The sequence below is a fragment of the Phacochoerus africanus genome, chromosome 4 (genome assembly GCF_016906955.1).
Source record: "Phacochoerus africanus isolate WHEZ1 chromosome 4, ROS_Pafr_v1, whole genome shotgun sequence".
Lineage (NCBI taxonomy): Eukaryota > Metazoa > Chordata > Mammalia > Artiodactyla > Suidae > Phacochoerus > Phacochoerus africanus.
In genome coordinates, this window is record NC_062547.1 from 33,536,088 (window position 1) to 33,563,643 (window position 27,556).

At 35.7% G+C, this 27,556-nt stretch overlaps 1 protein-coding gene across 6 annotated transcripts in view; it reads right to left on the reverse strand.

Moving 5' to 3' along the window:
• The window catches only part of METTL15 (methyltransferase like 15), a 204,213-nt gene that overhangs the window by 11,769 nt on the left and 164,888 nt on the right, over positions 1–27,556 (reverse strand). The window contains exon 7 of one of the 6 annotated variants that reach the window (XM_047776107.1): positions 7,689–7,737. The exons of the other annotated variants lie outside the window; for them this stretch is intronic. Within the exon in view, the coding sequence (XP_047632063.1) occupies positions 7,689–7,737 (49 nt within the window). The remainder of the gene's footprint in view (positions 1–7,688; positions 7,738–27,556) is intronic. 6 annotated transcript variants of the gene reach the window in all.

Sequence of the window (27,556 nt, forward strand, 5' to 3'; positions counted from 1 at the left end):
TTTAAGGAAGTTAAGATGTAATCACATGGTTTAGAGTGATCTCCAAAAGCTCTGATTCCATGTCTGGTGTTTTATATAACAATCTCATTTTCTGGGAGAAAATGAGTGTGGAATCTTTACTCTAGGCCTGAATAGCCTTTTACTGAGAGATGTTGTAATGGAACCCAAATCACTTTGCATCAAGTTGCAAGAGTTTGGCTTTCTCTTCACATTTCCCTCGGGGAGATGTGCATTGTCAGCCCTAAAGACTGCGCATCTGGTGAAGGCAGCAACTGCCCTGGTCTCTTACCCTGGGAACGGTAATGAATACCTTTGGCTTTTGTCCTTTTCGTTCCATTGAAAATAATATATTGTTAGCTCAGGTTATTAGACTGTGCATTTGTCTCTTTTTCATCAGCTTTCTTGATAGTGGTTTTAAAAAAGAAACAGTTGCTACTGCTGCCACTATCAAAAGACTTTTGGGCAGATACTGATTACATGTTTTTGATTAAGAATCTAGACCTGTCCAATGCCATACATTTGGGCTTTTCCTGACTCATGTGCTAGGAAGGGGAACCCTTACAGTTGTTTTTATGTTATAAAAATGAATGCTTAATATTCTCCAGCTAAGCAAAATGAGGAGATGAGTTTGTGTACAATTAGTAATAAAGGGCTCAGATGGCTAAAATCCTGAGAAATTAAACCCAGCTCCTTTTATTTTTTTCTTTAAAGCTACTTGAGAAATGGAGAAAGAAGACTAAAATTTTTTCCATACATTTGTTATTATGCATTTCTTGTAAACAGACAATTTTAGCAATGATAAGGCAGTGCTCCTGGCTCTCATTCTCAGTCTAGAATGCCCTTTTCCCTCTTCTTACAGTTTGTGTCCACTCATCCTTAATATTCTCTAAGGTGCGATCTTCTGTAGGTAGCTTTTGCAATGACCTTTTAATACACATTTTTATCAAACTTTTTACTATTCTATACTGTTTATCTACTAACTTCTACTAGGCTATAAAAAGTCTAAAAAACTTTTTTATTGTCCTTATATCCCCAGTTCCAGGTCTAGGGCTTGGTGCATAAGAGATGGCAAAGGGGAAAATCCACTAAATAAGAGATATTCTTCCAGTCCCAAACAAAGATCAAGATGGTATATCCCCAGTTCCAGGTCTAGGGCTTGGTGCATAAGAAATGGCAGAGGGGAAAATCCACTAAATAAGAGATATTCTTCCAGTCCCAAACAAAGATCAAGATAAATGGTATTTTGAATGTGGAAATTCATAAAATCCCTGAAATCTTTGTAAGATTTTGTGTATATGTTCAGATTTATGTAGAGATACCCCAGGGCTTCTATCAATGAATCAGATATACCAGGGACTCCAAAGTAGGTAAATTCCTGGTGAAAACATACTGAGCTTACTGAGTTTTTGGCTTACAACTTAAAGCCTTTAATGCTACCACCAAACAAGCCTCTACATGCATCTACTTTTGGTTTGTTTTATATATATATATATATATTTTTTTTTAACTCCAGGAATATCACAACTTAGTACCATCAGATACATAGGTTAAAAACTCCCTTTACACATGACAGCAGAAACTGGAAACTACAGAGGTAAATACTCAGTCTTCCTCTGACTCACAAGGAATTACATATTAAAAGTCGGATAAAATCTTGCTTAGTAACAGACTGCACTACATATAATAATAGAACACAATTTGTATGTGAAAGCAGTGAGATAGATTTCATTCATAAAAAACCTATGCTTCTGGCTAGATAAATGACTTGAGGTCCCAGAGAGAAATTATCATTTTTAGTTCTGGGATACCCTTATACTACTTTTAAAAATTTAATACATTCACATGTTCAAACGTATTGAGATTTTTAAGCTTGTGAATGAAATTAGCAATGTGCTATGGTTGCCAACGTGATGCACTGCAATTCCTGTAAGTGGTAGGGTTTAAAAATTAATTCAGCTCTTGCACCTGTTTGCCAGCATTTGTCTGCTGAATTTCCATCACATTTAATAAGTCTCTGTGACGCAACTTGTGTCCTTTTGCCTGGGCTCCTTTAATATAGTGTTAAATTCTCACCCATCTGAAATTCAAGTAATATTACAAATTTCAAATTGTTAATTAAAATCTGTGAACTTCAATGGTTCTGGATAAAATTGGCTTTTCTCAGTGAGGTTCTTTTAAAACTTCTTCAGAGTCTCATCTAATCCCCAACTCCTACCAGGTTAAGTCTGATGACAACATGATCTCACTATGGGTGGTAGAGGTTTACAAATCCTCATACATTAGGGAAAAATTAAGTTATAGGCTTGAGCATAAAAGGTAACAAGGAACATTATACACTGAGATGAAATAAAAATATGGCTCAGAATTAAATTAAAACAATATCAAATTAAAGAATAGATTTTTTCACACATTATTTTCCAATAAAACCAATTCTATACTACCTCTGTCTTAAAATGCTTAGCATAGATGGGACAGCTCAAACTGAATCATGATTCCTATTACTTATTTAAGTAATCAATATTAAATTTACTTATTGTATCTTCAAGCCAGGATGGAGGACTATTTGCCGAATACTTTGAACACAAAGCAGAAGCCTAAGCAAGAGGTTCTAGCATATTAAAGACCATAATAAGATACTTTATTTGAACCTTTAGGAATGGTCTACAGAGATGCACTTCTACTCTCAGAGTTGAGCTACTCGTACTTCCCAGAATTGGGAGATGGGAACAGGAGAAGGTGTTTAACAATGCCCTCTTTTACGTGTGAGGTCAGCACATCTCATAATTAAGCCTCATGCTCCAAGGTAAAGATGTTTGCCTTCTTTCAGAATTCTTAACCTGCAATGGAACATTTCTCAACTGTATTACAATTATTAAAAAAAATTTTTTTGGAGTTCCCACTGTGGCTCAGCAGAAATGAATTGGACTAGTATCATGAGGATGCAGGTTCGATCCCTGGCTTTGCTCAGTAGGTTAAGGATCTGGTGGTGCTGTGAGCTGTGGTGTAGGTTGCAGATGCAGCTCAGATCCCACGTTCCTGTGGCTGTGGCATAGGCTGGCAGCTGTAACTCCAATTCGACGCCTAGCCTGGGAACTTCCATATGCCGTGGCTGTGGCCCTAGAAAACAAAAAACAAACCAAAAAAATGGACTATTTTACTGATTTAAAGAATAAATGATCAATTTTTCCGAGGGCCAATAGCATATGGATTTTAATTAAATCATAGATCATAAATACCGCCTTTTTTCCCTACCATATCAAATTTTTTTTTTGTCTTTTTATCTTTTTCCAGGGCTGTACCTGTGACATATGGAGGTTTCCAGGCTGGGGGTCTAATCGGAGCTGTAGCTGCCAGCCTACACCACAGCCACAGCAACGCGGGATCTGAGCCCTGTCTGCGACCTACACCACAGCTCACGGCAATGCCGAATCCTTAACCCACTGAGCGAGGCCAAGGATCAAACCCGCAACCTCATAGTTCCACTGAGCCACGATGGGAGCTCTACCATATTCAAATCTGATACTGAACTTCTCCCTCCTATCTTTTACTTTTCTTCTTGCTCTATCCTACCAAATTGTTCTAGCAGCAGCACTTTGGGTAAGGTCCAGTAAAGGCTACTGATTTCTAGAAGGATGTATATCCATTTTGAAAAACAATATTTCAAGGGCTAAAGGCATATATGTATATATATGCCATTCATCTCACTTAGGGGATTTACCCTAGGAAGCAATTCCCCCCACTCAAAATGCTTTAAATATGAACAAAAATATTTATTATATAGCTTTCAATAATAGCCTCCATTAGGAAGTATGCCAAATATCTAATAATAAGGATATGGTTAAATAAACTATAGTGTTTATATCCAGTACTTAGTATACTGGCATAAAAAATAAGTAACATGATAAAACACTAAGTGAATAAACTTCAAAATTATATACATTCAATCATTTCAACTCAAAAAGTGTAAGAATAAATAAAAATAAAGTGATAAAGACAATGCACAAAATTAGTGTGTGTCCTGGTGGTAGAGAAGTATTATAGGTTTGTAAAGTTTTCACTTGAATTTATTAATGTTGTATGACATAAATGAGAATGCTTTTATAATAGAGAAAATCTTATCTTTATGATCACGAATTTTAATTATTTTTTTACATATATTTGTGAAGAAGATTCTATCAACAACTAGATAAGGTAAATTGTTCATATTGAGGGAGTTCTACGGTGGTGCAGAGGGTTAGGATTTGGCATTGTTTCTGGGTGGTGCAGGTTCAATCCTGTACCAGCACTATGGGTTAAGGATCTAGTGTTGCTGCATGCTGCAGGGCCCTCCACCCCCCAAAATTATGCATATTGATTAGCTTTTGTCAGATTCTATCATATCCTAGCATAAGGGGGTTTAGTTTTAAAATGTAATTTCTAATTATTATACCAATCTTATAGATTAGGAAGATTATCCTTATCTAAGAGAGGATTAGAATGATTATGTAACTTGTCCAAGTTCACACAGTTAGTAAACAGCAAAGCTGAAATTTGAATCTGAATTTGTATAATTCTAAAATGAATCTTCTTCCATTACTCAATGACACAATAGAATGAGGAGAGGTGAACCCTGACTAATAATGCAAATGGGTGAGCAATACAGCAATTCAGCAAACTGGCTTGATAATTTGAGTCTATCATCAAAGTCCATTTTCCACCTAAAGAGTATAGAGATGAAATCAACAATTAATAAATATAAATCCTACCTGCTAGATTATCATTCTCAGCTTCAACTTCTGAGATAGGTACCTGAAGCACATCGGACCCTAGGATTAATGCCTTCCAATGGACCTCACATAAATGTTAACATTCTTTTTTTTTTAAAGAAGAAAATGTAGTACCTTCAACATCATTAACATGTGCTGTTTCTAAAACAGTTCACTGAATAATAATAATTAGGCAATAGAAATCTCAACAATAATAACTTATATTATTATTAATAATAACCCACATTCTCTTTTCAAAATTCAAGCCTAGAGCTTATTGTGTGAGAGCTAACTTGTCACTGGTTGATGAGATGCTGATGCATCTCCAATGAGTTGGCAGCCAGCCCATCTTTAAAGTTCTTTAAACTTTATGATGAAGAAAAATGGGGAGGATAAAGGAAAAGCAGGAAGTAATGCTTTCAGAAAATAGAGGGACACTTTCCCCAATCTTGGCCTTTTCTCACACTGCTTCTCAAGCTTATGTTCCCAGTTCATTGACTGCTACATCTCTGCCTGCTGACATCTTAACCATTTCCTCAAAGAGCAAGACAGCTGTTTTTTATATAGGAAGCCTCTCCTGGTGAATCCATTATAAAAATTTTTACAGCATTTGCTCTATTCATTCATTCAATAACCTGCTTACTCACTCATTTTTATGTGTTCATTCATCGAAACTTTAAAAAAAAGTCTACTAGAGATGAGTCTCTTCTGGGCATTTAAAATACATTTAGCAGAGTTCCCGTCGTGGGACAGTGGAAACAAATCCAACTAGGAACCAGGAGGTTGTGGGTTCAATACCTGGCCTCACTAAGTGGGTTAAGGGTCCAGTGCTGCCGTAAGCTGTGGTGTAGGTTGCAGACATGGCTCAGATCTGGCATGGCTGTGGCTGTGGCTGTGGCGCAGGCCAGCAGCTGTAGCTCCAATTGGACCCCTAGCCTGGGAACCTCCATATGCCACAGGTGCGACCCTAAAAAAGCAAAATAAATAAAATACATTTAGCTATCCAAGAATCCTGTGAGGTAGTTATTAGCATCCATATTTTGCAGATTAAGAAACTGAGATTCAGAGAATGTAATAAATGCCCAAATTTAAAAAGCTAGTAAACAACAGAGCCACTTCAAACCTACTGGATTTGATAGTTCTTGCTTTCTCTAAATCAGTCTTTTGTCCTTTAACTCATTCCCTAAGATATGGGTGATGAGGCTATTCTGGTAAATTAGATATGGTCACTCTACAATTGAAGCGCTTACAAAGTTTATAAGGGAGACAAAGTGTAATGAAGAAAATGCTAATTAGATAAATGAACAAAATATGGAAAAAGTGAATAAGTCCAGGAGGATGGTAAAAAGAAAAGTTCAGGAAGGAGCCAAAGTAATGTCTAATCCTGAAAGAAGTGGAGGAATTTATTTTATTTATTTTATTTTATTTTTTTTTGAGGGGAGGGAGAAGAGGTGAGGCTCTTGCAAAGAAAGATCATATACAAAAGGACAAAGTGAAAAAGCAGAAAGTGAGGTCTGGGACCCTGAATGGTGAACAGTTTGGTACAGACATGGAGTGCTATGTGGGGAAAGGCAGTGGAGCAATTAAGTTAAAAAGATAGGCAAAAATAGCTAGATCATAAAGGGCATTGTTTTTCATGTTGAGTTTAGGTTTTATCCTACAGATATTAGGGAACGTACTAAGGATTTTAAGGAGAGGTGTGATATTAGCAGATTTGTATTTTATAAATACAACTCTGATAGAACTAGGGATGAAGGGGGTTGGGAGGGAGAAAGAAAGTACAAAGTTGGGGTAGAAGACTAAGGTAAATATTTTTGCAAAGATGATATAGGCTTATAATAAGGAATGACAGTGGAAATCTGTGGGGTTAGGGAGATAACAAAATTTAAGGAGGCAGAATTTAAGAGTTCCCTGGTGGCTCAGTGGGTTAGGAATCCAGCGTTGTCATTCCTGTGGCTCGGGTTTGATCCCTGGCCCAGGAACGTTTGCATGCTGTGGGTGCAGCCCCCCATTCCCCAAAGGAGGCAGAATTTAAAAGTCTTAGTGATGCACCTTTTCAATTCAAATTAAGGTTGATCTGAAGGTTCTGATTTGGGCTTTTGCATAAATGTGGTTAGGTGCATTAGAAATAGAAAAAGAAGCAGGGTCAGTGGCACTAAGCTAGGTGAGATCTGGAACGCTGAACTTTATATGCTTGTGGGAGAAACAGTTGATATATTCAGAAAGTAGTGGCAAATACAAGTCTGAAGTTCAGAAGAAAGATCTGACCTATAGAGCATATAAACGATGTCAGATCTGTACAAATGGATGTAGATGCCCAGCATCATATGTACAGTGAGAAAAGAACCAAAGACTGAGCATCCAACAAACAATAACAATTAAGGCATGAGCAAAGGAAGAAAAATTAGTACTGAAAAAGTATAATCAGAGAGGCAGGAGGGGGAGAAAAAGGAGACTATATCATCATAGGAGTAAAGGGGAAGAGGGGAGTGGTTAAAAGATGAAATAAAGGAAATGGAAAAGTATTCTGCTCCAATTTAGAATTATTTGCTTAGATGTCAGTATTCCACTAGAGTTTAGACTTCTTATAAACATGTTATATATATACATATATATATGTTACATATATAATTATGTATTATATATGATACACCACATATAAATTTTTGAAAGATACATATATATACAGATATATATCTCTATCTTTTTAAAACATTACTAAAAGAAAGTAGCAAAAGGGAAGGCATCAAAAGGAGAGAATAAAAAATATTAGAATTAAGAGAGCAGTGCTATCCTGTTTTACACACCTTTGGATGTTTTAGAAAAGGTTAGTCAACCACTGGAGTGGTACAGCTTAACAGACACACGAAATTGATGCTTGCAAATATCAAGATTATGCTATAAAATGTTACACAGAAATAGGGCAATGAGAATTAAACTTACTAAATGAATACAAATCTATTCTGAAAAGTTGGGCCAAGTGAAGCAATACCTAAGAGAGAAGAAGAGAAATATTAGTGGTAAAGTAGGACACAGGAGGGCTTCAGTGCTTTTGTTTATGCTAACTTTCCTTATCTTGAGAATCCTTCTCCTAGACTTGCCACTTAGCTACTTATTCTTCTAGACTTTGTTTAAAGGCTACTTCTTCAGGGAAGCCATCCTAAAACCTGTAGCCAGGTTATATCCCCCTATTGTACTCTCTCTAAACCTTGTACATTTATACTAAACCCTATAAGTTTTCTCCTTAATGTTTATACAATTTATAATTAACTATTTGTTTGAATGATTATTCACTTATTACCTGTTTTTCCCTCTGAGGTATGAAAAGATTAAATAACTTGGCAAAGTAATGCAGCCATTAAGTAGCAAAACCAGGACTTGAATGCAGCTCTTCCTGACTCTAAAGTCTATATTCATGCCGCAATGCCATGAGGAAGTTAAAAGATGAACAAATTGCTATAGTTGTTTAAATAAAAGACCATACCCAACTTGGAAGTTCAAGGATAGAATCATGAGAAATATAAATTGGCATTTAAGTTGGACTTTAATGGAGGAGAGGTTTTCAAGCAGTAGAGATGGAAGGAGAGTTTTTTTTTTTTTTCCAGGTCAATGATATAGCACAATAACTAATACATGCTAAACAAGAATAAGACAAGTTTGGAGGAAAAATAATAGAACAGTTAGGCAAGAATATGGAGGATGATGAGAGTGAAGTATGAAAAGAATGTCTTGGAGCAGCAAATGGACCCAAATACACAAAGTTTAGGAGCCTAGGATTAAATGTATCAGCAAAGGACAGCTATTGAAAGTTTATGAACAAATAAATGACATGATTACTGTTGTGATGTCGTACAGGATTGACTGGATGTTAAGGAATGGAATAAAGTATACTCAAACGAAGTTAAGATTAAAAAAACGATTATTAAAAAGAAAGCTATGAATCACAGGAAGTCAATTACAGGAAACAGCCCTAGGACTAGGCCTTAAGGGAACTGGAAAGCTATCAGACAAGCACTCTTTCTACACCTGTGTTTGTACATGTATTCGTGTGTGTGTGTATGTGTGTGTATCTCTGGACATCTCCATTTTCTGTAGGTCTGTTCTTTTTGCAAACTAATTTCTGTCACTCTATTCTTGGCCCCCAGTTCTCCTATGGCTTTCACCTTGCTCTTGATTGAAAGGCAAATTTGGCCCCAATTCTACAATCTACTACCATATAATTGTAGTTTCTTGTTTTCTTTTTTGGAGAAAAGTATCTAATTTACATGTCTTTTTAATCAGTTGCTACTGGGGTAACCTGGTATAATAAACATGGCTACCCAGCTTTTACACTTTCTTTATCAGGTATCAAGAGTTTATATTGATCTATGAAATTGCGAGGAAAGAGGGTATAGGCTGGGCAGACACTCCAAAATATGGATCTGAGTAGGGAGAATGAAGCAGGTAGATCTCTAAGAAGGCTATTGTAATAACCTAAGCAAGAGATAAACACTCTTTGTGATAAGTGTGAAAAGGAAAGAACTGAATCAGGAGACATAATTAAGAGAGAGTTTAATAACTGATCAAATGGAAAATTGCGCTCAGGAAGAAATGATTCCAAGATATCTCTGACATTTCCATGCTGGAGGTTAGGAAATGCCTGTCATAGTTTCATAAAACATTAGTGACTGGGTGATCTAACAAAGGCTTCCTTTATAAGAAAATAAAACTGAGACCAGAGTGAAAAATGACTTGTCTTGAATAACAGTCAATTAGTGGTAGAGTAGGGAATTAAGACTCAGGGAAATTGGACTTGGGCAGTGAGTGGTGTTAAAAATCTGGACCTTGGTGGTGGTGGTGGGGGGTGGCACTCCAAGATTCCTTAAGGAAATGGACAAGAACAATATTCTTTTTTGGGGGGGGTGCATTCATGGCATATGGAGGTTCCCAGGCTAGGGGTCAAATTGGAGCTGGAGCTGCCAGCCTATACCATAGACACAGCAACATCAGATCTGAGCCGTGTCTGCAACCTACACCACAGCTCACGACAATGCCAGATCCTTTAACCACTGAGCAAGGCCAGGGATTGAACCTGCTTCCTCATGGATGCTAGGCAGATTCATTCCCACTGAGCCACGACAGGAACTCTGACAATAACAATATTCCATGAGAAGAGTTAGATGCAATAAAAGATATCTATGTTAGTAAAGCAAAGATGAAAGAGTAATAAAATTGGGCCCCAAAAAGTAAAAGATGAAGTAGATGCTGGTCAGGATTAGGGCTAACCATTGTTAGGTAGGTATAGAACGTGTAAGAAGTTAAGTTAGCAGGGAACCAAGAACAGTCTACAGAGGAGGCTTGTTAGTTACCATAGGCACAACAAACCCAGGAAGAAAATATAATTTTGGTGGAGAAAATAATTAATTTGCCCCAATACACATTTTGAGATTGGGGTATTAAAGAGAAATTCACGTGGAAATATTCTGCAGGTCACTGGAAATGTGAGAGCAGAGCTTAGAAATGTGGTCTGAGCCAAAGCCATATCAGTCTGTCTGTCTGTCTGTCTCTCTACCTACACATCTATTTATGTATCTATCTATTCACCATATGAATCTACTAAGGCTGACACAGTAGAGAGAAGGAAAGAAGTTTCAATGTAGCCTAATATTTGGTGGAAGATGAGAGGAGAGGATCTCAAAATAAGGCCATTTGTTTTGGACAGTGAAGCAATTTTATTGCCACTAAAAATTCTGTAAATTCTGGGAAACTAAATTTTATCATTCTTTGGCAATACGTTAAAACTGTTATGCAACCGTACAACGACTCCCTAAATAAGATATTTATTTATTTATTTTTGCTTTTTAGGGCTGCACCTGCAGCATATGGAGGTTCCCTGGCTAGGGGTTGAAATGGAGCTGTAGCTGCCAGCCTACATCACAGCCACAGCAACACTAGAGCCACGTCTGAGACCTACACCACAGCTCACAGCAACGCTGGATCCTTAACCCACTGAGTGAGGCCAGGAATCAAACCTGCAACCTCATGGTTCCTAGTCGGATTCGTTTCTGATGTGCCAAAACAGGAACGCTGATAAATTATTTTAAAGATAAAAAAATCCACTTATGACCAGTTACAAACAGGTTCAAGAACTACTTTTTCTTTTCAATAATTACAACTCTGAAGAGGAGCCTATTGTATGAGTGGAACTGTTCTAAACAGTTCCTTAAGCTTTGATCATCATGCTATTGCCATGTAAATTTGTCTTCCCAAGATCCAAAAACACCATTTTAAAGGGAGCAAGTGTAAAACTGCTAAACATGGAAAAGCCAAGGATAACTACACTACAAATTAGACCCTTCATATTTGGGAGTTTGAATCTGAGGCAGAGGTGGAAGGGAGTGGGGAGAGAAATGGGTGTGCATGTATGATATCGGGATAGTAAGAAAGGAGGAAGAGAAATTGAAGCAATTGACAAAAGAAGCAGAAACTAAAATACACAATAAAAGCATATAAGTAGAAAACTTAAGATAATAAAATAGATAAAAGAACTGAGTAAGCTAAAAGCTACAGTAAACAAGACAGTGTTATAAAAACAGACATATGGACCAATGGAACAGAATGGAGACCCCAGAAATAAACCCGGACACTTATGGTCAATTAGTCTTCAACAAAGGAGGCAAGAATATAAAATGGAAAAATATCTCTTCAGCAAGTGGTGGTGGGAAAACTGGACAGCTGCATATAAATCAATGAAATTAGGACATACCCTCACACCATGCACAAAAATAAACTCGAAATGGCTTAAAGACTTAAACATAAGACAAGACACTGTAAAACTCCAGGAAGAGAACATAGGCAAAACATTCTCTGACATCAACTCTACAAATGTTTTCTTAGGTCACTCTCCCAAGGCAATAGAAATAAAAACAAAAATAAACCAATGGGACCTACTCAAACTGACAAGCTTTTGCACAGCAAAGGAAACCATTTTTTTTAAAAAGTGAAAAGACAACCTATGGAATGGGAAAAAATAGCTTCAAATGATGCTACTGACAAGGGCTTTATCTCTAAAATATACAAACAACTCATACAACTCAATAGCAAAAAAACCCAGACAACCCAATTGAAAAATGGGCAGAAGACATGAATAGACATTTCTCCAAAGAAGACATACGGATGGCCAACAAGCATATGAAAAAATGGTCAACATCATTAATTATTAAAGAAATGCAAATCAACACTTCAATGAGGTACCACTTCACACAGGTCAGAATGGCCATCATTAATAAGTTTATAAATAACAAATACTGGAGAGCGTATGGAGAAAGGGAACCCTATTACACTTTTGGTAGGAATATAAATTGGCACAACCATCATGGAAAACAGTATGAGGGTACCTTAGAAAACTAAATATGATCCAGCAATCCCACTCCTGGACATATATTCAGACAAAACTTTCATTCAAAAAGATACATGGACACCTATGTTCACTGCAGCACTATTCACAATAGACAAGACATGGAAACAACCTAAATGGCCACTGACAGATGAATGGATTAAGAAGATGTGGTATATATACACAATGGAATATTACTCAGCTATAAAAAGGACAAAATAATGCCATTTCCAGCAACATGGATGCAACTAGAGATTCTCATACTCAGTGAAGTAAGTCGGGAAGAGAAAAAAAATATCACTTATATGTGGAATCCAAAATATGGCACAGATGAACCTATCAACAGAATAGAAACAGTCACAGACATGGACAGCTGACTTGTGGTTGCCAAGCGGGGGGAGGGAGTGGGATAGACTGGGAGTTTGGGGTTAATTGATGCAAAATGTTAAATTTAGAATGGATAGACAATGAGGTCTGCTGTATAGCACAGGGAACTATGTCCAATCACTTGTGATGGAACAAGATAAAAGATAATAGGAGAAAGAGTGTGTGTATAGATATATGACTGGGTTACTTTGCTGTACAGCAGAAATTGACAGAACAATGCAAATCAACTATAATAAAGCAAATGTTTTTAAAAATATATAAAACCAGTAACCTTAAAGAAAAAGTTAATCAGAAAAGCTGGAGATGAAGAGTAGCAGAACCAGGATTTCCTGCTATGGTACAATGGGTTAAGAATCCTACGGCAGCAACTTGGATCACTGAAGAGGTGTGGGTTCAATCCCCAGCCGCTGCAGTGGGTTAAAAGGATCTAGTATTGCTGTAGCTATGGCATAGGTGGAAGCTGGGGCTTGGATTCAATCCCTGGCCCATATGCCTCCGGTGTAGTCATAAAAACAAACAAACAAAAGAGTAGCAAAACCAAAGTAATGATAATTTACTAGAGCACAGAGCCAAAGATGTTTCCATTTGAGACTGCACCATGATATTCTAGTTGTAAATTTGTATAGTATACTGAACAGCCCTTGAGTCATCTTTTAGTCTTCTCAGAGACGTGGGTACACAGTCGTTCTCATAAACATAAATGGTCTTATAATAATTTCTTCTAAATATTAGGAAAAGTGTATAGAACCCTTTATTATTGTAAGATGTTTGCGTACATGTGTCTTGGACTTCTGCAACCTGAAAGAGATTACTAACATGACACTTTTTGTTTGTGTGGTAGGTGACTGGGGAGGAAAGAGGAAGGAGAGGCGTTACAGCACATGCAGGGTTCCCAAGGAGGATATGGTGTGTGTGTGTGTGTGTGTGTGTGTGTGTGTGTGTGTGTCTGTCTGTCTGTCTGTCTGTCTGAAATCAGCAGATGAAACAAACATGAGGAAATGGAGATAACAGGAAAAAATGAACATGAATATGAGTTAACTACATATGTTTACCATATTTAAAATAAATTAAGATTTTAAATAATCAAGAAAGGCCATAATGAAAAAAAAACCATGAACCAGAGTACTCAGGAAAAGAACAGACCTGCGGAAACAACTAATGAATTTAAAAATTCAACAAATGCGCTAAACAGGAGCTTCAATATATCTTAAGAGGAACTTAGTGAACCAGAAAAAAATCTTACCTAGAATGTAACAAGAGACAAAGATATAGGAAATGTGAGAGACATGATAGATACCTGCTGCATCGGAGTTGGGAGAATGAGAGAAATTGAATATGGGAAGAAACAATGTCTGATATTTCTAGGACTGAAGAAATATTAAAGAAGTTGTTTCATTAGTGATCAGTAAAAACAGTCATGAACACATGACAATTAAACATCAATGATAGGACAATCTAAAAGGTAACTGGAAAAAGAAAAGGACCAACTATAAAATAACGACAATTAGACTTTTCTTCAACCATAATAGATGTCAAAAGACAATGAAATTTATCTTCAAAGTACCTGTGAAAATAATTATAACCCTGTTGATACTATACACCACGAAATTATCATTCAAAAGTCAGGGCAAAATAAAGACACATTTAAACAAAGTATGAGAATGTATCTCTCATAGATCTTCACTGAAATATCTCAAAATATGCACTAAGTAAGAAGGAAACTGCTCAGAAAGGAGTAAGAATTATAGCCAAAAAATAAAAAATAAAAAAATAAACATGATATATTCAAATAAGTACGAGCTATGAAGACTCCTACCTAGGAAGGATCATTTATTTGTTAATTTTTAGAAAATGAAATCTTTGTCTTATTCATGTGACTTCATCAATGCTTAGCAGAAAGTGAAATCACAATAAACACTTGATGATTAAATTAATATGTATATGAAATAGGTGTATCATCTCATTGTCAGGTCAATATCCCTTCTTTACTAATGAAGAAATTGAAAATATAGAAGACTGAGCTAGTTTTGTAAGGCATATTGAAACTGATTTACCCTTTAGAGAACAAGAAAGATATTACATGCATCAAGAAAATTATTATATCCACAGAAAAGAAAATCATGGACTTGCAGAATAGACTTGTGGTTTCCAAGGGGGAGGGAGTGGGGTGGTTGGGGAACTTGGGATTAATAGATACAAACTATTGTCTTTGGAATGGATTAGCCATACGATCCTGCTGTATAGCACTGGAAACTATGTCTAGTCACTTATAACGGCGCATGATAATGTGCAAAAAAAGAATGTGTACATGTATGTGTAACTGGACCACCATGCTGTACAGTAGAAAAAAAATTGTATTGGGGAAATAACTATTAAAAAAATAATAATAATAATGAAAGAAGTACAAAAAAAAACCCAGAAAACAAAACAACAACAAAAATGAGGTACCACCCCACCCCAGTCAGAATGGCGATCATTAAAAAGTCAACAAATAACGAATGCTGGAGAGGGTATGGAGAAAAAGGTACTCTCCTCCACTATTGGTGGGAATGTAAATTGGTATAACCACTATGGAAAACAGTATGAGGGTACCTCAGGAAATTAAATACAGAGCTACCATGTGATCTAGCAATTCTACTAGTAGGCATATATCTGGACAAAACTTTCATTGAAAAAGATACACGCACCCCCTATGTTCATAGCAGTACTGTTCACAATAGCCAAGACATGAAAACAACCTAAATGTCCATCAAGAGATGAATGGATTAAGAACATGTGGTACATATACACAATGGAATATTACTCAGCCATAAAAAGACAAACTAATGCCATTTGCAGCAATATGAATGGATCTAGAGACTCTCATACTAAGTAAGCCAGAAAGAAAAAGACAAATACCATATGATATCACTTATTTACAAAATCTAAAATATGGAATAGATGATCCAATCTAAAAATAACAAACAAACCAAAAACAGAAACAGATCATGGACAAGAAGAGCAGACTTGGGGTTCCAAAGGGGGAAAGGGGAGAGAGTGGGATGAATGGGCATTTGGGAGGTTTGGGGGATGCAAACTATTATGTTTGAAATGGATGGGCAATGGGATCCTACTGTACAACACAGGGAAATGTATGTGATTGGGTTACTCTGTTGTACAACAGAACTTGATGAAACAATGTGAATCAACTATAATTTAATAATAATTTTAAAAAAGAAAATTATTACAGGTTCTCTTATTATTACAGGTCTAAGTCTGCCTAACAATAGAAAATGCCTATATACTAAGGAAATTAGTATAAGAGAAAATAAGGATTAGTTTAGTATAGAGGAAATAAGACTTCTATTTGTTGTCTCTAGTCTCACCCATTTTTTAAACCTCACAAAAACTATGAAGAAATGAGCATTATTCATTCAAGAAATACTAATTGGACATGTATTATAAGCTAAATGCTGTATTAGGTCTTAAGAATGAAGCAATAAAGAATATATATCCAATCTACTATATTATAGAATTAATAGTCCAGCTGATAAGAATGTTATTAAATGAATAATTTCATATTAGGAAAATATAGGAAGTCAATAAATATTTCCTATTGCTTACTAAGTACTACATGAAAATATGTACTACATGCAAATATAAAGGGAAATTATCTGTTCTCCAGTTTATAAAATGGTAGCAGTGATTCCTAGTAATTAAAAATATGTGAGGCAATATAGAGCCACACAAAGATGAAAGGGATAAAATAAATTCAAAAGTTTGAAAAATGGAGTTCCCATCATGGCACAGTGGTTAACAAATTCAACTAGGAACCATAAGGTTGCGGGTTCTATCCCTGGTCTCGCTCAGTCAGTTAAGGATCTCGCATTGCCGTGAGATGTGGTGTGGGTCACAGACACTGATCGATCTGGTGTTGCTGTGGCTGTAGTGAAGGCCAGCAGCTACAGCTCCGATTAGACCCCTAGCCTGGGAACCTACATATGCTGTGGGGGTGGCCCTCGAAAAGGCAAAAATTTAAAAAAAAAAAAAGAGAGAGAGAGAAAGAAAAGCAAAAGAAAAGTTTGAAAAATGCCAAAACTACTAATGTTCCTGATAAAAAGAGACGAGGGAAAGATAAAATATGAAAAATTAAAAAGACCCCTGATTTTAAAATTCTGAGGAATATTTTTTCCAAAAGTTCAATAAATTCCTTAACTTCAGCACAAAGAAAAGGTATCAGAAAATAATGTAATTTAATATTTGTTCTTAATTTTTAGTTATTATTAATTATTCTTAATTTTTCTTTATTATTATTCTTAATTTTTAGTTACGATTAAAGTTTGGATATCAAAACTACTCTCTTAATTTTTAGTTACTATTGTTCTTAGATTTTAGTTATGATTAAAGTTTGAATGTCAAAACTATTCTCTCATTCTCCTCCAAGCCTTAACAATATAATCTTTAATCTTTGTCAACATATTTAACATTTGGGGTTCTCTTTCTTTGACATTCTTTTGGGACGATATGAACATTTTAAAGTTTGAAAATGAAAGTAGATGCTTGTCTTCAAAGAACGTTCCCAACATATAAACATAACAGCTGATGTCTGAAACTACTATTTTCAGGAATGGTGCTGCACACTTGATCCCCTCAGTCATTTTTGGGTGAAGTAAAGACATCTTATTATACTTACTATTTTTTTTTTGGTTTGTTTTGCAGTCTCCAGAGCCAGTTTTTTAAAATTAATCAATGAATTTCATTACATTTACAGTTGTACAATGATCATCACAATCCAATTTTATAGCATGATCATCTCCAGCACATCCCCCACCCCCAACCTTTCTTATTTAGAAAACATAAGTTTTTCAAAGCCTGAGTCAGTATCTGTTCTGCGAAGTTTATGGCGTCCTTTTTTTAATTTTTATTTATTTATTTATTTATTTTTGTCTTTTTGCCATTTCTTGGGCTGCTCCCATGGCATATGGAGGTTCCCAGGCTAGGGGTCCAATCGGAGCTGTAGCCGCCGGCCTACACCAGTGCCACAGCAACACAGAATCCGAGCCGCGTCTGCAACCTACACCACAGCTCACGGCAACGCCGGATCGTTAACCCACTGAGCAAGGGCAGGGACCGAACCCCCAACCTCATGGTTCCTAGTCGGATTCGTTAACCACTGCGCCACGACAGGAACTCTGCGTCCTTTTTTTTAGATTCCACATGTAAGTGATATCATATATGTTGGTGTCTCACTGTCTGACTGACTTCACTTAGCATGATAATTTCTAAGTCCATCCATGTTGCTAAAAATGCTGTTATTTCTTTTAATTGCTGAGTAATATTCCATTGTGTATATGGACCACATCTTCATTACCCATTCTTCTGTTGATGGGCATTTAGGTTGTTTCCGTGTCTTGGCTATTGCATATAGTGCTGCAATGAACATTGGAGAACATGTGTCTTTTGGAGTCATGGTTTTCTCTGGATAGATGCCCAGGAATGGGACTGCTGGATCAAACAGTAATTCTTTTAGTTTTCTGAGGACTCTTCATACTGTTTTCCACAGTGGTTGCACCAATTTACATTCCCACCAAAAGTATAATAGGGTTCCCTTTTCTCCACACACTCTCTAGCACTTAGTGTTTGTAGACTTTTTGATGATGGCCATTCTGGCTGGTGTAAGGTGGTACCTCATAGTGGTTTTGATTTGCAGTTCTCTAATAATGAGTGATGAAGAACATCTTTTCATGTGTTTTTTGGCCATCTGTATGTCTTCTCTGGAGAATTGTCTATTTAAATCTTCTGCCCATTTTTTGATGGGGTTGTTTGTTTTTTTGGTATGGAGCTGCAGAAGGTGTTTACAAATTTTGGAGATGAATCCCTTGTCAGTTGATTCATTCGCAAAGATTTTCTTCCATTCTCTGGGTTGTCTTTTCGTTTTATTTAGGGATTCCTTTGCTGTGCAGAGACTTTTAAATTTAATGAAGTCCCATTTGTTTATTTTTGTTTTTATTGTCATTACTCTAAGAGGTGGATCTGAGAAGATATTGCTGTGGCTTATGTTGGAAACTGTTCAGTCTATGTTTTCCTCTAAAAATTTTATAGTATCTGGTCTTATATTTAGGTCTTTAATCCATCTTGAGTTTATTTTTGTGTATGGTGTTAGGAAGTGTTCTAATTTCATTCTTTTCCATATGGCTGTCCAGTTTTCCGAGCACCATTTATTGAAGGGACTGTCTTTTCTCCATTGTATATTTTGCCTCCTTTTTCATAGCTTAGTTGACTGTAGGTGTATGCGTTTAACTATGGGCTTTCTATCCTGTTCCACTGATCTATATTTCTGTCTTTGTGCCAGTACAATATGATTTCAATGACTGTAGCTTTGTAATATAGTCAAGTCAGGGAGCCTGATTCCTCCAGCTCCATTTTTCTTTTTCAGGATATCTTTGGCTATTCTGGGTCTTTTGTGCTTTCAAACAAACTTTAAAATATTTTGTTCGAGTTCTGTGGAACATGTCCTTGGTAATTTGATAGGGAGTGCATTGGGTAGTATAGTCGTTTGACAATATTGATTCTTCCAATCCAAGAGCATGGTATGTCTTTCCATCTGTTTGTGTCATCTTTGATTTCTTTCATCAGTGTCTTATAGTTTTCAGACTACAGGTCTTTTGTCTCTAGGTAGGTTTATTCCTAAGTATTTTATTCTTTTTGATGTGATGATAAATGGGATTGTTTCCCTAATTTCTCTTTCTGATTTTTTCTTGTTAGTATATAGAAATGCAGTTGATTTCTGTGTATTAATTTTGTATCCTGTGACTTTGCCAAATTCATTGATGAGCTCTAATATTTTCCTGGTAGTATCTTTAGGATTTCCTAGGTATAGTATCATCTCACTTGCAAATAGTGATAGTTTTACTTCTTCCTTCCCAATTATACTTCCTACTTAGATAAGATCTGAATTATGTCAATCTCAAAAACAAGATTGTAGTGCAATTACTACATAAGACTGCTTGATCTTGATTCTCAAATAGAAAGGTCTTATATTTACTGCTAAATTCTTTAAAAAGTCTCAATAACTTGCTATAAAAACAAATATTCTTCTTTTTTGTTTTTATTTTTATTTCTATTTTTATTTTTTTGTCTTTTTAGGGCCACACCCATAGCATATGGAAATTCCCAGGCTAGGGGTTGAATTGGAGCTACAGCTTCTGGCCTACGCCAATGGGGGAATCCAAGCCACAACTGTGACCTACCATAGCTCATGGATGCTTAACCCACTGAGAGAGGCCAGGGATCAAACTCACATCCTCCTGGACACTAGTTGGGTTCGTTACCATTGAATCATGATGGGAACTCTGCTTCTTTTTTTAAAAATCAATAATAGAAAGACAAAATGGCCAGGCTATTTATATATACCTTTATAAAATAATGCCAATGTGAAAACTGCTAATATATAGAACATACAATGCCAGAAGATAAGTACAGCAAAGTATAAAATAATAAATGAGGTAAAAGGATGCGTTTCCCTTCTCTTGTCCCATAGAAGCAGTTTGGAATTCAGCTATAATAAGGAAGACCTAGAGGACTTGGTTATTATGAATTAAGAAACTGACTCAATTCAAGGTCACATTTAGGATAAAAGATCCCAAGACAATGGGGAATTCCAGGGATTTGGAACTATATTGTTTCCTGGGATAGGACCATGAATTGCCTATCTTCTACTCCTCACAGTCCTCTAAAATCCTACCAGCTTCTTCATGTATTTGTTCATTTATTTTTTTTTACATCTTCAATTAATAAGTTTCTACGGGGTGCCAGGGACTTTCCCTGTAAGGCCCAACTCAAAGGTCTCTTTGTAACTTCTACCCAAACCCTCTCCTCAATAACTCAAACCTCAACACATCAAAATCAGTTGCTCCCGTCTCTGGATTCCTATACCTTTTTGTTCATGATTCTCTTATATACAGCATTTATTATAAGGTGACAGAGTGAGTTGCTTATATGACTGTCTCCTAAATGAATATGTGAGATCCTAGAAGACTGAGCTATCAGCATTCACTAGCAACAATTCATCCTGTGCTTTAATCATAAGAAAGGGATTTAGAGTAGTGTCATAAATAAGAGCACAGGCTCTAGAGTGAGATTACTTACCTTCCAATTTCAGCTCTACTTATCAAGAGACAAGTTACCTAGCATCTTTGTGCTTCAGTTCCTCATTCATAAAATGGGGATAAAAACTGTACCTCCCTCATTGGTGACTGTGAGGATTGAGTTAATACCTGAAAATTATTTAGGATAGTGCCTACTATTTGTTCAAAAAGTGTTAGCTAGCATTATTATTATTATTTTAATTTAGGGTGGGTCACAGTCACTTTGGATTGACATTTCCTGCTTCCCACTTGGTACTTCAAACTAATAATAGCCAGATTTTTTTAGGAGGGAGATTTTTAGGTTTTTCTTTCTCTTTTTTCACATTTCATTTCATTCTCTTCTGAGTTGGACTACTTGTACAGAATGTCTCTTGAAAAGAGTATTTATTAAAATAAGAAATAAGTTTACTTATGAAATGTCATTTGATAATTTAGTTGGCATGAAGTTACCATACCAATACACACAGTGTTCAACAGATTGACCTCAAGAAATTTAAAATGACAGAAGAATAAGTTCATTGTCATAGGCTGTAGCAATGACAACTATGACTCACTGGCAAGCCATCTAAATTCGACTGTAGGTTTGACCATACCATTTCCCACTAGATTGATAATTGAACTCTTTTGACATCTTCATATGTTTCTTCATCAAGGCAATGTTAATACAGAGTGCTTTTGGGGGAAGAAAGAGGATGCAACATGTATATTATTAAAATGATAAAGGATGGAAACTAGTCTGCTTAATTTCATCAAGAAAAAGTTTGTTTTGCTAAAATTTGATTATGATACATATTTCTTAATGAATGTTTTATTTAATTTATTTTTCATTTCAAAGGTTTCTGTCTGAGTTGAGAAAACTTCGCTGGGAAAGATAGTGATTTCATTGAGCTATCAATGCTGCTATGGAAAGATACCCTTTATATATCCCAATGCAGAAAAAGGTGATTATTTTTCTCCTTTCCAAAACTCACATAGCCTCTAAGGCAAGAACAGCTTGCAATGAAGCAATCAGCCTATCACAGATCACCCCGTTTGGCTGTGGACAAGAATTCTGGGGTAGATGACCACACTTAGCATTCTAATTAATGCACCTATTTGCTTTCTGGATCATTCTAGTTTTGGAGAGAGGAGAATAAAATGCTTAAAAAGTGTATTTACACTTTAAACTTCACAGAGAATTTTCCAAATATCATCTCATTATTTGTCATAGCATGAAACAGTTATCCACCTTTTCCAGATGAGAAAATAAGGATCAGAGAAGGTAAGTGATTTATTCAAGTTTGCAAAGCAAATACATTGCAGAACAGAAATAGAACTTGAGAATTTTTGATTCCATGTCATGGGGAGCCTCACCTATCCCTCATGCTGCTTTAACTGATACTGAGGACATAGATGCTTAGGTCCTCCATTCTTCAATGTGAAGGGCAGAATAAATTCTCAGTATCACCTAACAACTTACAATTTTTTTTCCCTGAATTTTTCACTTTACTTTGGTTGAGAATGTACACATCTTTTTATTGATTTATTTGTTCAACAAGCATTAATTAAGCGCTGGCTGTGTACCTAGTACATGAGTCAGAATAGAGGTTACATCAAAGTTTTAGTCAGGGAATAATAAGTCTATACATTTAATCAACAAGAATCGAACCTATCTAAGAAGCTTCTTCCCCTCTCCCTTTTCCTATTGAAAAATTGACATTATAAGCCTTATATCACTGTTTGACAATCGATGTGTTAATTAGGTAATTTGAATTTAAAGCCCAGTGACCTAGAAAGTGATACATATACTTCTGTGATTTTTGCCTAAGCTTGGAAACTGCAGGTGAATTTCAGTATTGGTTTAAACAAAATAGAATTAGTAGGGTTATGCTTGCTAAACAATAATAATAATGGTCATCATCATAAATATTACTCATTTCCATTTCAGGATGAGAAGGATAAGGTGTAGAACTGTTCAATTTTACACAGAAAGCAAGTTGTAGAACCAGAGTTTGAACTAAGATCATGCATTAAACTAGATTTAATTCAACTTAAGATTAAATGGTGATTTTTCCTTTATGTATCAAGAGAATTGAAAGCTTGAGTATTTTTATATACACCATTTCCATCTTTAAAGATTTAATTAATAAAAATATTTTATTGGAGTATTATTTTTCATAGTACCTCCCAAACTATAAGGGAGGAACAGATGTCATTTCAGCTTAAAGATGAAAAAACTAAAGAACTAGGAAAGCGATGTGTTTTTTCAAATTTCGAATGAATACTTTAGAGTTAGTGATGTTAGACCAGATTGATATGGGAGATTCATTATTTATGACCAACAAGATTGACCATCAATTTTTTTACCAACACTAATGTTATTTCATTGAATACCAACTTATAAAGGCGAAAACACCCCAATCTATGTATATTTTGATTATTTTATGTATAAACCTTGAAAAAAGTATTTACCAAATGCCCTTCAAGGGTCAAAACCATAGCAAGCACTGGGGGCACAGTAATGAGTAAGAGAGTCATGGCAACACCCTCACAGTGCTTACCATCTAAAGCAGCACTGTCACAATTAAAAGAAAGTGTGACCCACATATGTTATTTAAAATTTTCTACAGCCACATTAAAAAAGCAAAGAAGAAACAAGTAGAGTTAATTTAACCCAATAATATTGAAAATATTACCATTTCAACACATGATGCACATAAATATTTTTGAGATATATTAACTTCCTTATTCAAACTAAGCCTCAAAATCTGGTATGTATTTTGCACAGAGACACCTCTCCATTGAAGCAACCACATTTCTAGAACTTCAAGACACATGTGGCCAGTGGCAACTGTACTGGACAGTATAATTTGGGGAAAAAGATAAATGGTAAGCGAGCAACAAGAACAGGCTAATGTAGTGCTATGGGAACAAAAAGGAGAGAATCTCAATTAATCTGTGTGGGGCTGGAAAAAAACTCTATAAAGGAAGGACATTTCAACTGAGCTCAAAAGGAAGAGCTGACATTAGCCACAGGAAAGGGTAGGAATAGAGACTTTAGTACAAGGAACATTGTATATGTGTTATTTATACAAAAAATTCTGGCTAGGTATTCTGAATAGTGGATGTCATCCATGAAGTCCTAAAGGTTATTTCTGGAATTATCTTAAAATTACTGATTTGGTAATTTACAAAATAATTCATCATAGTTCTAAGTGTTCTGTTCCAACTTTGTGCCTCAAACCTTTCTTCTGGAGCGCTTATGATTTGGAAGAATATTGGAACTGTAGTTCTTTGTACTAACAAAGGCACTAGACTTTAGGTTTTACAAATATAGCTTAATCACTTGAATTATTATGTAATTCCACTAAATATATTGTGTTTACAAGTGTGGTCCTTCTTGTCCTAATGGATTATTAGCTTTTTGAGTATACAGTATACAAGGGTTTTACTGTGTGTCAGGAACAGTGTGATGTTTCCCAACATGCTTGATAATATTGAACATATTTAGTATGAATCTGTTAAGAATCGCAAATGACATTCACTGCATATTATACCCTGAAAAAATACATGTTTGCTAAAGATATTGCTTAGGAACTCTCCTAGGTTGAATAATGTCCCCCAAAGTTCATGTCCACCAGAAACTAGTCAGTGTGACATTATTTGGAAATAGGAACTTTTCAGATAAAATTAAGTTAAGGTGAGTACACACTGGATTAGGGTAGACTCCATATCAAACATGATTTGTGTCCTCATAATAAAAAAGGAAATTTATGTCAAGACAGATGCACAGGGAGAACACCATGTGATGATGGAGGCATAAACTTAGTGCTTCACCTACAAGCCTAGGATCACCAAAGACTGTGGGCAACCACCAGGAACTAGGAAGAGTCAGAGTTCCCTTCGTGGCTTAGTGGTTAACGAACCTGACTAGGATCCATGAGGATGCAGGTTCGATCCCTGGCCTTGCTCAATGGGTTAAGGATCTGATGTTGCCATGAGTGGTGGTGTAGGTCGCAGATACAGCTCAGGTCCCGTGTTGCTGTGGCTGTGGCGCAGGCTGGCAGCTGTAGCTCCAATTCGACACCTAGCCTGGGAACTTCCATATGCTGTGAGTGGGACCTTAAAAAGCAAAAAAGGAAGAAAAAAAAGAAAAAGAAACTAGGAAGAGTCAAGGACACATTCTCCCCCAAACCCTGCTAAAATATTGGTTTTGGACTTTTAACCTCCAGAATTGTGAAAGAAAAACTTTCTGTTGCTTTAAACCACCTAGAGTGGGGTACTTTGTTACAGCAGCACAGTGAAACTGATACAGGACCCTTCTTGGGCCTTCCACTGTATCTCATATTTCCTTCATAAAGTAGCTCTCTTAGGGACTTCTATTTAATGGACTTAAGAGACTAAACCCTTTCTCTACTAAACAAATTGTCTCAGGGTATTCTCTAGCATTCTACACAGTCCTGCTCTCATAAAACCAGCTGTATGCTTAAAGTTCAGAGCACTTACTATTGCCACTATATAATTTAATCAAATATCACATGAACTGGTAAAATATGAAAGAAAGTGGAAAGACAGCTGCTATGTTTCCATGAATACTAAGTTGGAGACCTTGGAAACTTTTACCTTGATGGAGATGAGTTACATAAAAATGCAATCAAATTAGATGTAGATGAGGTAATATTTAAGACAAAAGTAGTGAAAATCTAGAAAATATGCTCATTCAGATTGTTCTGTATCTTTAAATTCTTATTTAATGTTAATAAAAATAAAATTATAGCTTGTAGAAGAAATGCCATGGGTGTGGTTTATATAAGAATGGATTTCATGGGACTGTAATTAGGGCATATATATACATATATGTATGTATAGGTGCTATAAATTGCCACTTGAATCAACTTTTTCTGTTAGTCATACAATTATAACAAGACTACAGTAAATAAGAGGGTTTCCACTATAAGCAGTTTATGACACCATGTTTTTATTCTGTCACTCATTAACCTGTAAGCTTCTTGAACATGGAGGCTCTATCTGACTTGTTCCCCTCTACTTTAAGTATTTAGTAAAATGCCTGGTATGTAGCAGACTCTTCCAAAATATTTTTTGAGTAAATGAGCACAAAATGGAAACTTATTTTTTCAGTTTTTCACTTTTCCAAAGAATTATATCTACATCAATAAAGTTGTATTAATATAGGTTAATTTGAGCCACAAAAATGGATTCTATAGGGAAATCAATTTTTTAAGATCATTTACTAAAATGGGGTCTTACATACACATATATAATTTTCAGTATATCATTTGTCATAGCCCTAATATGTTTTTCATATAATCTTTCTGAAAATACTTAAATTGTTCCTATTCTATATTTTCACATAATTTCTATCTAATACCACAGTGTTATTTCCCCAAGTTTGCAAATTAGAGTTCTGAGACAGAAGTCAGCTTAATTTTCTTAAATGCAGATTCCCAATGGTGCCTTAAATTCATGAACTTCCAAATTATAGATTAGTATTGATGCTGCCATTAGCTTATAAACTTGAGGAAACTGTTCACTCTCCCTGAGCCTCAGTTTCTTCAGTTATCAGGTGAGGCTTTTTGACTGGATAATCTCTAGGATGCTCTTTAGCCTCGAGTCCTCATTTTCAGGCCCAGAAAATTCTAGATTTTCTTATAAATAAAAAAAAGTGAATTCTTATTCCTCTTCTTTCCAAAATTGAAGACAGAGAACATAGCTGGTTAAAGAATGATAGGAAGGATAAGGCAAAGATGTATTAGTGAGTATGGAGTAGAAGACAGGAAGAAGGAGAAGAGAGAGGGTGAATGTGATGTCAGCCTGCTAGTATAAATACTTTGGGGGAAGAAAATCATGGAATTTTATGCTCACATAACCCAGAAGAATTTTACTCTTACTTGCCTAAAAGAATCTCAGTGGTAAGTTGGAAGGGCCTTGAGGTATGCAACTTTAAAAATTAAAGACTTGGTCAACTCTATATTTTATTATTAATAACTAAGTAGAATATAGTCTTATTAAACTATTAAATTGTTATAAAATAATTGCTATGTGAGCTCTAAATCTTGATCTGAGTGAATTTACAGTTAAGTTTTATTCCTTAAACTATAGGTAATATTAAGATAGAGGAAAACAATATTAGGTTCTTTTCATAAGCTACACAAATACTCCTTTTTTTCTACTTCTCTAGCTACTTAAAGTAACAATAGGAACTATTGAAAAAAATCTTATTACATTTGGTGAGTAAAAATGATGTAGGGTTTCAGATGGTCCAACAAGATGAAGAATTTACCACTGGAATTCTGTTAACTAACTGCAGGAGTTGTATTTTTGCCTTGGAAAACTTTCATCATGGAACACAGCTGTGAAACAACTTTGGCTTCAAACAGAAAGGCTATAATAAAGCGCCTCTTAGCTAGACTTAGGTTCAAGAGGTTTATGGTGGCAAAAGCAGAAAAGATGAAATGTTTCAATAAGCCCCTCAGGCTGATTTAGTTAGCATTCACAAAGTGGAATAACCTATACATCACATACCCTTTGTAAGCTGGTTGTTTAGAATAGATGTATGAGTCACTGGATTTTATTTTAGCAGTTGGGCACTGCAATTCTCCTTTGCCCAAAATATTAAAATGCAGAAATGTGAAACTAAGAGAAGTAATGTCAGATTTTATACAAGATGCTTATCAACCAACCACTATGATGGATCAAGAAATTCTTTTGCTCTTGTCATTCCATGTTTCACCTTGGTAGGCACAAATGATAAATTACCTCATGCAGCAAAAAAAAAAAAAAAAAATCTATTATTAAGCTAATCAGCAGACTACAGTATAGTTTTAAAAACTGTGTGTGGGGGAGAAGTGTTGGAGGGGGGAAGCTTGCAAAACCAAAAGAAAGCTGGCATAAGAGAAGGATAGGCAAGATTCTATCCTGCATGA